The sequence below is a fragment of the Cololabis saira genome, chromosome 2 (genome assembly GCF_033807715.1).
Source record: "Cololabis saira isolate AMF1-May2022 chromosome 2, fColSai1.1, whole genome shotgun sequence".
NCBI lineage: Eukaryota > Metazoa > Chordata > Actinopteri > Beloniformes > Belonidae > Cololabis > Cololabis saira.
The window spans coordinates 55,762,816-55,774,832 of record NC_084588.1 but is presented as its reverse complement, the minus strand read 5'-3'; the positions used below and the strand labels follow the sequence as shown (position 1 = coordinate 55,774,832).

General features: G+C 48.3%; 1 protein-coding gene across 1 annotated transcript in view; it reads left to right on the top strand.

Moving 5' to 3' along the window:
- LOC133418579 (probable E3 ubiquitin-protein ligase HERC1) overlaps nucleotides 1–12,017 on the top strand; it is a 142,982-nt gene that overhangs the window by 81,775 nt on the left and 49,190 nt on the right. The window contains 5 exon segments of the mRNA XM_061707349.1: nucleotides 477–1,039; nucleotides 6,073–6,661; nucleotides 9,000–9,267; nucleotides 11,384–11,597; nucleotides 11,679–11,845. Coding sequence (XP_061563333.1) covers nucleotides 477–1,039; nucleotides 6,073–6,661; nucleotides 9,000–9,267; nucleotides 11,384–11,597; nucleotides 11,679–11,845 — 1,801 coding nt within the window.

The following is a 12,017-nucleotide window of genomic DNA, read 5'->3' as shown; positions in this document are numbered from 1 at the left end:
AAACCTCCCATGGGGGCAGGAGGGCTCCCTTACCCCCTGACTTCTGGTTGTGCTGAGAGACCAGTTAATCAATTCACTGATTGTAGAGTTTGGGAGGAGTGAAAAGGAGAGACTCTGAAGACGAGACAGGACAAAAGCAGTAGCAGGACAGATAGAGAGGGAGAGGAGCAGAGAAGAGTCCGCCTTCACCGAGAGCCGGAAGAAGAAGAAAAAAATAAATAAATTGCAGCAGATCAGTAAATGTCAGGGGTTCATGTGTTGTTTCCACTGGTGAAGAGTTTCAGACGTGTTGGTTCTGTTTGGGTGGAGGTTCCAGCTGAACCCACGTGTGTGTGTTGGTTCTGTTTGGGTGGAGGTTCCAGCTGAATCCACGTGTGTGTTGGTTCTGTTCTGGTGGAGGACCAGCTGAACCCACGTGTGTGTGTTGTTTGTTTGGGTGGAGGACCAGCTGAACCCACGTGTGTGTGTTGCTGCAGGTGAAGATCTGCGACATGCAGATGCGGGGAACTCCGCGGGACCTGCTCCCCGGAGATCCCGTCTGCAGCCCGGCGGCCACGGTTCTGGCCGAGGCCACGACGCAGCTGATCCGGATCCTGCACCGGTCCGACCTGTGGACGCACCGGATCAACAAGACCATGATCGAGCGGCTGCACAAGATCAAGCCCTGCTTCCGGGAGTCGGGCCCCGGGGGGGCCGGGGGCCCCGGTGGAGGCCCCGCCCCCGCCGGCCCCCACAGGCTGAAGAAGAGCCGCTCCGTGCAGAGCCGCGAGGAGCAGGACGCCCAGGGCCAGGAGGAGGACCGGGCTCGGCCCGGGCGACACCAGCACCCGCTGGGAGAGCTGTCGGACTCCAGCCTGAAGACGCTCTGCACCGACGTGTGGCCCGTGCTGGCCGTCATCGGGGGCACCGACGCCGGGCTCCGGGTCGGGGGACGCTGCGTCCACAAGCAGACGGGCAGGAACGCCACGCTGCTGGGCGTGGTGAAGGAGGGCAGCAGCTCGGCCAAGGTGCAGTGGGACGAGGCCGAGATCACCGTCAGGTACGAGATATATATTTATTTAACCAGGTAAAACACTAGAGATCACCGTCAGGTACGACATTTATATATATATATATATATATATATATATATATATATACATATATATATCCTTTATTTAACCAGGTGAAACACTAGAGATCACCGTCAGGTACGACATTTATATATATATATATATATATATATATATATATATATATACATATATATATCCTTTATTTAACCAGGTAAAACACTAGAGATCACCGTCAGGTACGAGATATATATTTATTTAACCAGGTGAAACACTAGAGATCACCGTCAGGTACAATATTTATATTTATTTAACCAGGTAAAAAACTAGAGATCACCGTCATATATATCCTTTATTTAACCAGGTAAAACACTACAGATCACCGTCAGGTACGACATATATATATATATATATATATATATATATATATATATATATATATATATATATATATCCTTTATTTAACCAGGTGAAAAACAAGAGATCACCGTCAGGTACGAGATATATATTTATTTAACCAGGTAAATCACTAGAGATCACCGTCAGGTACAACATATATATATATATATATATATATATATATATATATATATATATATATATATATATATATATATATATATATATCCTTTATTTAACCAGGTAAATCACTAGAGATCACCGTCAGGTACAACATATATATATATATATATATATATATATATATATATATATATATATATATATATATATATATATATATATATATATATATATATATATATATTTATTTATTTTATTTATTTTAAGTTATTGTTCTTTGCTGGTATAATGTCTGCTGGAATATTTAAGAAATGCTGGGAAATTAAAAAATGTTCAGTTTTTTATGTTCAACAAATTTTTCTACCTTGTAATTTTGTAAAAGATTTTTTTCTTTTAAAAGCCTAAATCAAATTTATTTGATTTAGGCAATGGTGAAAAAATTGGCAAAATAAATGAAAAACTGCTGAAGAACCATGTTCGGCATTCGGCCAAGTGTTTATTATTATTTTCGGTTTCGGCCACAAATTTTCATTTCGGTGCATCACTACTACGAACCCGAGATCACGAGTCAGGTACAAACCCAGAGCTGAAACATAACCGGGTATTAAGGTGCTATGAGCAGCCAAACCTACAGGGGGCAGTGTAACGAGAAGATAAAGTCAAGCTAGTGTTGGGTCCCAAACCATTGCATCTGCAATAGGGGTGGGCGGTACACCGGTGTCATAGTCATCACCGGTGTGACACTGCGCCACGACATGGATTTTGCAATACCGTCAATACCGTAATAAATAAATTATAAAATAATAAGCCTAAATAAGGCATTAAAAACGTCGGTGATATGCAAGGTTTGCTGCTGTGTTGTGACAGCAAGAGGTGGAAACACAAGCAACCTGTTTCATCACTTAAAAAACACGCACGCCCGTGAATATGAAGAGGCAACCCGGGCCAAAACGAGCGCAAGTGGGACCAGCAGCTGGTCCCGCTGCTGCTCCAGCACCAGCGGAGCAGCGGTCCCAGCTGGACCAGCAGCTGCTGCTGGGACCGCTGCTCCGCTGGTGCTGCTCCAGCACCAGCGGAGCAGCGGTCCCAAGGCTACACAGCTTTCACTGCAGGCATCGTTTATGCTGCTACACCTTACGACAAGAGTAGTAAGAAATGACAGGGCTTAAAGTATTCCGGCACCGTGCCGGATCTCCGGCGTACGGAGTTTTTTTTCTCGGCGTGCGAGTTTGACTGCTTTAAAAAAAAAAAAAAAAAAAAAGGTTTGAGAGAAAAAAAAAGGTTTGAGTCAACCGTGTTCGTCTACCAATGGAATGAGAGGAAAGCAGCTCTGGCTCAACCAAACTAACACTAGCCAATCAGAAGTAGAGCTGGGCGGGTCTTTGACGGCAGCGGAGCGCAGAGCGCTGTTTCAACCTGCTGGAATACCAGTCACCCACTTCAAGATGGAGAAAAAATTAATGAATGTCGGTTTATCTTTTTACCCAGAAGAAAAAAAGAGTGACAAAAAAATACCCATAACTATGTTCTTCTCTCGAAAAAACACACCTGTACCGCGGGCTTTAGAAGAAAAAGACGCTCCAGCGCGAGTCGGGATGCAGCGACTCAGAAGAGCAGTGGAATACGTGCGAGGCGGTGTTGAACTCCGCAATTTGAAGCTTTGTATAATAATTATTAAAAAAAAGGGTTGCTACTATGTGAATATCACTTATCACTGGTTCTTTTTGGAACGTAACCCTCTCGAAAAACAAGGGATTACTGTATATGAATACTCATGGCATAAACCTGTCAAGTTTTGGATTTAAAATTAAGGGAAATTTTCCACCACCCGCTGTCCAACCAGCTCAACCGAGGTCCAGTATTACATTTTAAGACAGGTTTACAAAATATTTAAAATATAATATAATATAATATATATATATATATATATATATATATATATATATATATATATATATATATATGTAAGATCTTTAGGTTTTTTGCCAAATAAATATGTTGAGAATGCATAATACTCTCCCATGTCTCTTTTTGATACCATTTACTTATTATATTATAAAAATATTAACCTTATTCACATAAAGGGACAGGACAGGCTACTTCTCCCAAAACGTACCAAAAAATACCGTGATATTATACCGTCACCGTTCAAAAGATGAAAAATAACGTGATATTAATTTTAGGTCATATCGCCCACCCCTAATCTGCAACCATTTGAATGGTGAATCAACCCAATTCGACAATTCCACATCACCACGCCTCCATTCAGGGCTTAGAATGATAGAAAAAGACAACATTATTCCATTTCTGTTTTAATTCAAGAGTGGACCTTCTCACCCACCTCCGAAACTCCTTTTTTCTCCAGCAGACACAAAGTCTCCCCTGCAGACACAGACCCAAATACAGTTATTTGTATCATTTTAACAAAAACTTCAACAGGGAAAAATTCAACACTCAACCCACGGACATCTAGTCTCCAAAATGAGAAGATCAAGTCTCATCCCATGTAGCTCCTCGTATTTCGCAAGATTCTGTCACCATCTTTTTCTCACATAGAGTTTAGGGACGTCTCCCATCGACTAAGCATCTTTTAGAAATTATTTTAGGCATAAGTTTCAGCTTAACCACACGTCTGCCATTTTAGCCAGTTATTTTTGCTTTTTTAAGTTTCTTTCAGCTGACAAGTTTCTCTTTTTTGACAGTTTGGTTTTAACGCTGATCTTTTTAGTGAACAATTTAAATTTTGCTTCACAATTGTGGAAACTCTCAACATTGAACATAGACAGTTCCCCATCATAAACCTCAGACAAGACAAACACGAGACAAAAACCATTAAAAAACATTCCTAAGAAACCTCCTCTCGTTATTCTGTACTTCTAAAGTCCCTGAGCTTAAAAGCCGGTCCCAGACCGAGTGGGTGTTGGTCTTATGCACTGCCCCAGGCATAGTGTCTTTTAAAAGTCCCTGACTTCAAAAAGAGGGTCCCGGACCCCGGCCAACACCTTTTTTCGCTAACCCCAGGTTAGTATACACAGAATTTCACTCGTATTTTACACAGAAATACTTCAATACCCCAGGCATTTAAGTAAGAAGAGGTCTCACCAGTCCCTTAGTGCCCTTCCTGGCTCGGAGGACCCGTCACTGGACCCTCAAGACCAATCTATTGGCCCCGTCCCTAAAATCAGAATGGCTGTCGACAGTTTTATGGCCTGTTGGTTTGATCCTACGCCGCTCCAACGTCACAGATCTTGAGGTCCCGGGTTTCAGCACCAAATGTTGGGTCCCAAATCAACATTACATAATTTCGTAACAAGGAAAGACACAGAGACTGTTAAGAAGGATTTTTAAGGCGCTTTCTGCAGAAAGGGAAGCAAAGTCGGAGCTTTGCAGAGCAACATGGCTCTCTATGGATGCTCTCGACGAAATGCTCCGGCGGCTCCTCCTCTGCATCCGCTTTTTATTGAGAAACTCTTGACAGGAAATTACCATATAAGGATAGTCAACAGTTAATAAACTAATAGGGGTTACAAAGACACACATGTGACATTTCAGTTAAAGAGGAACTAATCCTGGTATGCAGCTTAAGTTTTAAAAAGAATTCAAAAGGTCAGTGGGTCAAATGCTTTCCGGACTAAAACCGGAACTTCATGGGTCTTTAACAGATGGTCCCGGCTAACCTTAACGATGGGTCAGCTGTTCCCAGAACAGTCAACCCCCCTGAGTATCCTCAGGAAGTGGCTGCCCTGTCATCTGTTAAAGAGCATGTGATAGTTTCATAAGGACTAGACTAATTCAAAAGTTTGATTAATCTTACACTAGCCAATCAGAATCCTGGAAAAAAATGACACGTGTAACTTCCAGTTACTTCCAAGGTGCAGGATTCCTACGGGGCTGGAAATCCTTGAGAGGGCTTGAATTTTAGTTTAAGTGCTTGAAATTATAACTCTGGGATCAGACTGTATAGTTTAGGTTATTACATGGAGAAATAAAACCAGTAAGATGAAACATGACTAGATGTTTACAGCTCGATACAATGGACATAATTGTGATAAATTTACTCGATTTATATTCCTGTAGATATTTTACCCCAGTGATAAGGTGCTTGAAGATTTTGAAAATGACCCTTAAAGTGTTTGAATTTGACCTTGAAAAATGTGTAGGTCCAGACCGGTTCAGGACCAGTCTGGACCGGTATGGACTGGTCCAGAACCGGTCTGGGCCGGTTCAGGACCAGTCTGGACCGGTCTGGACCGGTCTGGATGGGTCTGGACCGGTCTGGACTGGTCTGGACCGGTTCAGGACCGGTCTGGACCGGTCTGGACGGGTCTGGACCGGTCCAGACCCGTTCAGGACCGGTCTGGACCGGTCTTTGACCCTCCTCCTCATGAATCCTCCTCCATCTTGGATCCTTCATCTCTCCAGTCGTCTGTTCTTCTTCTTCTCTCCTTCCCCTCACTGTGTTTCCTTGTCTCCTCCGTCTCCACTTCCTTCGTTAAAGCTTCCCAACTTTCTGGTCGCCTAGTGACACTCCGCTGCACAACCTGGAGCCGCTGGAGCCGCTGGGCTTCGACGTGGGCCGGCTCCGGGGCCTGAGCGCCGCGCTGCTGCTGGACCTAACGTACCTGACCAGCCTGCACGACGAGGCCAAGCTCGGGGCCCGCCGGCACGAGAGGAGGCCCCGCAACGCGGCCTCCACAGGCCACGAGCCCGGGCCCGAGGACCGGGACCCCCGGGACCACCGGGACCACCGCGACCCCGCCGGGGCCTCAGACCTGCGGGTGTCCCACAGCCTGGACGAGGTGAAGGCGCTGGCCGCACCCAGCTCCCGGTCCGAGAGCCAGATCTGCTCGGTGGCCGGCGGGGGGAACGAAGGCCTGGAGGGCGGCAGGAAGAAGGGCCACGACCACGGCAGGGGCCACGAGGCCCCGCCCCTCAGGGAGGCCCCGCCCCCCAGGGGCCACGAGTCCATCACCCCCCAGGCCGAGGTCCAGGCCGTGCAGCTGTCCTACCTCTACCTGGGGGCCATGAAGGCCCTCAGCGCCCTGCTGAGCTGCAGCAAGTACGCCGAGCTGCTGCTCATCCCCAAGGTAGGCCCGACCTCCGACTCCTGACCTTAACCTCTGACCTCTGACCCCTGACCCTAATGTCCGACCCCTGACCCCTAGCCCTCACCCCTGGCCCTCACCCCTAACCCCTAACCTCCGACCCCTAACCCTAACCCTGTCCCCCTGCACAGCACATCCAAGTGATCGCCGTCGTGGCGCTCGAAACCCAGAGACTGTTTGGGGGGGGTTGATAAGAGGGGGGGCCGAGGAAGGCGTTGAGATGAGGGAGGTGGTTATCAATAAGTGTGTGTAGCGGTAAGTCAGTGAACTTCACTCAGAGCTGCTCCTCAGCCAATGTCCTTGATGTTATCAGACGGCTCGGTCAGTTCTGAAACAGGTCCACAGATGTTCCTGAGAGGGGAGGGTTAGTGGGGGCAGAGTCACCTTGTTTACATTCCACCAGGGAGATTGTGACCAGAGCGATCGGCCAAACCGCTCTGTCAAGGCCAGATTATAGAATCAACAATTATATTGAAAACAGACAGACTCAGTAATTTTCCGTCTGCCTTCAGTCTCTGGTTCATCAATGGCGACTCCAATCAGACGAATTTGTGATCAATTCCCGCCAAGCCGAGCTTCCAACTTCTCCAAGTTCTTCTCCATCTTGCCAATGAGCTCAAAGACGCCGCCAGCCTGAGATTCTGTTCAAGAATCACATCCAGCTTACGGCTTTGCTCCCCCAACGTTAAAGTCTGAGTGTTGATCACCTTGCTTGATCCTTCAGCCACGTCCGGCAGCTCTGAAAGAGCCAGAACAGCTGTCGACCACTTACACGTTTGTCGGTAGACCAGGAATCCCCCTCCTCCGATCAAGAGAAATCCTGCTATCATAAATCCAATTATGAAGCGTCTTCAACGTCCTCGACAGACAGAATCACCAAACACAACGGTTTCCAATGTTTCCAGGAATCCATTGTGTATCCAGAAAAAAACATCCCATCAGGGCAGGAGGGCTCCCTTACCCCCTGACTTCTTGTTGCAAAAATGTGGTCAATTGTGCTGAGCGACCAGTTAATCAATTCCATGATTGTAGAGTTTGGGAGGAGTGAAAAGGAGAGACTCTGAAGACGAGACAAACAAAAGCAGCAGCAGGGCAGATAGATAAGGGAGAGGAGCAGAAAAGCGTTCGCCTTCGTCGAGAGCCGGAAGAAGACGATTGAGATGTTGGAGCCATCGTTACACCACTAACCTGCCGACTCCCCTGACCTGCCGACTCCCCCGACCTGCTGACTCCCCCGACCTCCCCCCGACCTGCCGACTCCCCCGACCTGCCGACTCCCCCGACCTGCCGACTCCACTAACCTGCCGACTCCACTAACCTGCCGACTCCCCTAACCTGCCGACTCCCCTAATCTGCCGACTCCCCTAACCTGCCGACTCCCCTAACCTGCCGACTCCCCTAACCTGCCGACTCCACTAACCTGCCGACTCCCCTAACCTGCCGACTCCACTAACCTGCCGACTCCCCTAACCTGCCGACTCCCCTAACCTGCCGACTCCACTAACGACTCCCCTAACCTGCCGACTCCCCTAACCTGCCGACTCCACTAACCTGCCGACTCCACTAACCTGCCGACTCCCCTAACCTGCCGACTCCACTAACCTGCCGACTCCCCTAACCTGCCGACTCCCCTAACCTGCCGACTCCACTAACCTGCCGACTCCACTAACCTGCCGACTCCCCTAACCTGCCGACTCCCCTAACCTGCCGACTCCCCTAACCTGCCGACACCCCTAACCTGCCGACACCCCTAACCTGCCGACTCCCCTAACCTGCCGACTCCCCTAACCTGCCGACTCCCCTAACCTGCCGACTCCACTAACCTGCCGACTCCCCTAACCTGCCGACTCCACTAACGACTCCCCTAACCTGCCGACTCCCCTAACCTGCCGACTCCCCTAACCTGCCGACTCCCCTAACCTGCCGACTCAACTAACCTGCCGACTCCACTAACGACTCCCCTAACCTGCCGACTCCCCTAACCTGCCGACTCCCCTAACCTGCCGACTCCACTAACCTGCCGACTCCACTAACGACTCCCCTAACCTGCCGACTCCCCTAACCTCCCGACTCCCCTAACCTGCCGACTCCCCTAACCTGCCGACTCCACTAACCTGCCGACTCCCCTAACCTGCCGACTCCACTAACCTGCCGACTCCCCTAACCTGCCGACTCAACTAACCTGCCGACTCCACTAACCTGCCGACTCCCCTAACCTGCCGACTCCGCTAACCTGCCGACTCCCCTAACCTGCCGACTCCGCTAACCTGCCGACTCCACTAACCTGCCGACTCCCCTAACGACTCCCCTAACCCTCCAGGTTTCGGCGGAGGCCGGCGGCGCCAGCGGCCACAACGCCGACCTGAACGCCGGCGGCGGCAGCGCCGCGTCGCCCGTGTGCCAGGAGGAGGCGGAGATGCGCGCGGCGCTGCAGTTCCTGATGCGTCACATGGTGAAGCGGGCCGTGATGAGGTCCCCCATCAAACGGGCCCTGGGCCTGGCCGACCTGGAGCGGGCCCAGGCCATGATCTACAAGCTGGTGGTGACCGGACTCCAGGACGAGCCGGCCGGCGGGAAACACAGACCCGGTAACCGGCCAGTCGTTACATTACAACTACTGGTATTTTTCTGTTTATGACCAAAAAAGGAATGTTTTGTTGCACATCATGTTTTTGCCTTTAAATATGTTTCAAGGTATGGAAATATTAAAGTTTTCAGTTATAATTCCATAAATTGTCTGTATTTCATTACTTTATATACTGTTGAAATTGTATTTCAACATTAATCTCGACATTTTGACTTTTTTCTAGACATTTCAACTTTTTTGTCGAAATTTTGACTTTAATCTTGACATTTCGACTTTATTCACAAAATTTCGACTTTATTCTTTAAATTGTATTTCAACATTATCGGAATTGGATCAAATCAAATCTTGATAATCAATTCTGAATCTTAAGAATCGGAATGGAATTGATTCTTGACATTTGAATGGATCCCCAGGCCTGGTTGTAGTTGTTCAATTCAACTTTATTTATATAGCGTCTAATACAACAGATGTCTCTAGACGCTTTCCAGAGACCCAGAACATGAACATAAACATAAATATAATTATAAACATAAACCCCCGAGCAATTATTACATAAAAAATGGCAGGTAAAAACTCCCCTAGTGGAGTTTTTTTCAAAAATGTTTGACCTTTTCTTTCCTTATTTTCTTTTTTTTCTCTTTTTTTCCTTATTTTCTTTTCTTTCTTTTTTTCTCTTTTTTTTCCTTTTTCCTTTCCTTTTTAATCTCGACATTTCGACTTTTTTCTCGAAGTGCAGAATGAAAAATAAATCTCCCCCCAGTTATAACTAATATAGAAACATCCAGCATGTGTTTCTTCATTTTAAAGGGAACCCTGCATATTAAGACATGTAGGTCTTAAAAGATAAATGTTGGTATCAATTATAACAATGTGATATAAAAAACCTTGTTGATGTCTTCGTTTTTATAAAATTTGAAAATATAATTTAACATGTAGGTCGCCATTGTTTTTTACGTTCTGGGTAGTACGTCACACGGTGGCTCCTGCTAACCCCCGTCCACTGTTCTGACACCCAGAAACAGATGAAAACACAGCTAAACAGGTGACGGCGCACCAGAAACACAGATGAAAACACAGCTGAACATTAAGGTGACGGCGCACCTACAAAAAAGTAAAATAAAATTAAAAAAAAGTGCAGCCCCATACAGCATGAACTATAAAAACACCATAAAACTCAGACTAACGGACCACACGTTTCAACTAGCAGATAACCGATGCTACAATAAAAACCCCAGCCAGATCTGGCGTCATTAAATTAAATAAAGATGTTCTTGCCTATTTGAAGCGAAGTCTGCGCCTCCTGTTTCGTCAAAGTCCCGGGCCAGTCCCCTCAGCGTCGGGTCTGTCATCACCCAGCACCGAGGCCGGTTTTAGGGGGGAGAGGGGGGGGCTATGCCCACTCAAACGTGCATATTGCCCACCGGCGTCTCCATCCCAGCGGCGGTAGCGAGAGCAGAGAGCGGAGAGCGGAGAGCGGGTGGCGGAGCGCTGCGGGCTGTAGAGCCCCGGCTACGCAGGCTACGGCGTAGCCTACGCAGGCTACGGCGTAGCCTACGCCGTCTACGCCGTAGGCTACGCCGTCTACGCAGGAGCCTAATGCACTGGTAAGATGCGCACAACATTGATCATTTTTGCAGATCTCCCGTGCATCACAGAACTTTGATCCAGTTTGCCTGAACCGAGACGTCTTATGGGCTCCCTCGTCAGCCTCCACGGCCGGGAGATGCTGCTCAACTATGTTTTAGATACCTGTCCCAGTTAAACTAATGGGGCTTATCTTCCCAGAGCCACCGTCGTACGTCATCGCCCCCAGAATACATTGCGCAGGTAAAACATGGCGCCTCCCGCAGGTCAAAATATGTAATAAACATTGTAGATTTTTAAAGCAATTAGATTATTTTATGTGTTTCTAACAACATATTTTAGTATAAGAGAACAATTGTGGCTAATTAGGGACTACATGTCTTAATATGCAGGGTTCCCTTTAAGGCTTATACGAGACTTTTCATTTTTTGCAGCTCCAGACATATTTGTTTTTTGTGTTTTTAGTCCAATATGGCTCTAAAACATTTTGGGTTGCCGACCCCTGATCTAATCTAACCCTCGTGTCCCCCCAGGTCTGAGGGCCGAGGCCCCGGACCCCGACCCCGAGGCCCCGGAGGGAGAACCTCTGGCCCAGACGCCCGTCACCACCAGCCCGTCGGCCTCCAGCACCACGTCCTTCATGAGCTCCTCCCTGGAGGACACGACCACGGCCACCACGCCCGTCACCGACACCGACACCGTCCCGGCCTCCGAGTCCCCGGGGGTGATGCCGCTGAGCCTGCTGAGGTGAGAGGAACGCCGCTGACGCAGCTAACGCCGCTAACACCAGCAGAACCCGGGCCTTCATCCCTCCTCCCTCCTCTGCAGGCAGATGTTCTCCAGCTACCCGACCACCACGCTGGCTCCGACCCGCCGGGCCCAGACGCCCCCGGTGGCGTCTCTGCCCACGTCTCCGTTGGACGAGGTCGGCCGGCGCCAGAGCCTGACGTCGCCCGACTCTCAGCCCAGCCGGACGCAGAACCGGACCGGAACCTGTGAGTACGAGGGAAACGCCCCGGAGCGGCCCGGACCATCTATCTGTATCATATATATACCGTATTTTCCGCACTATAAGGCGAATTTTTTTTTTGATCATATATAAGACACACCGGATTATAAGGCGCATGGTCAGCTTTTGAAAAAATTTATGGCTTTTAGCTGCGCCTT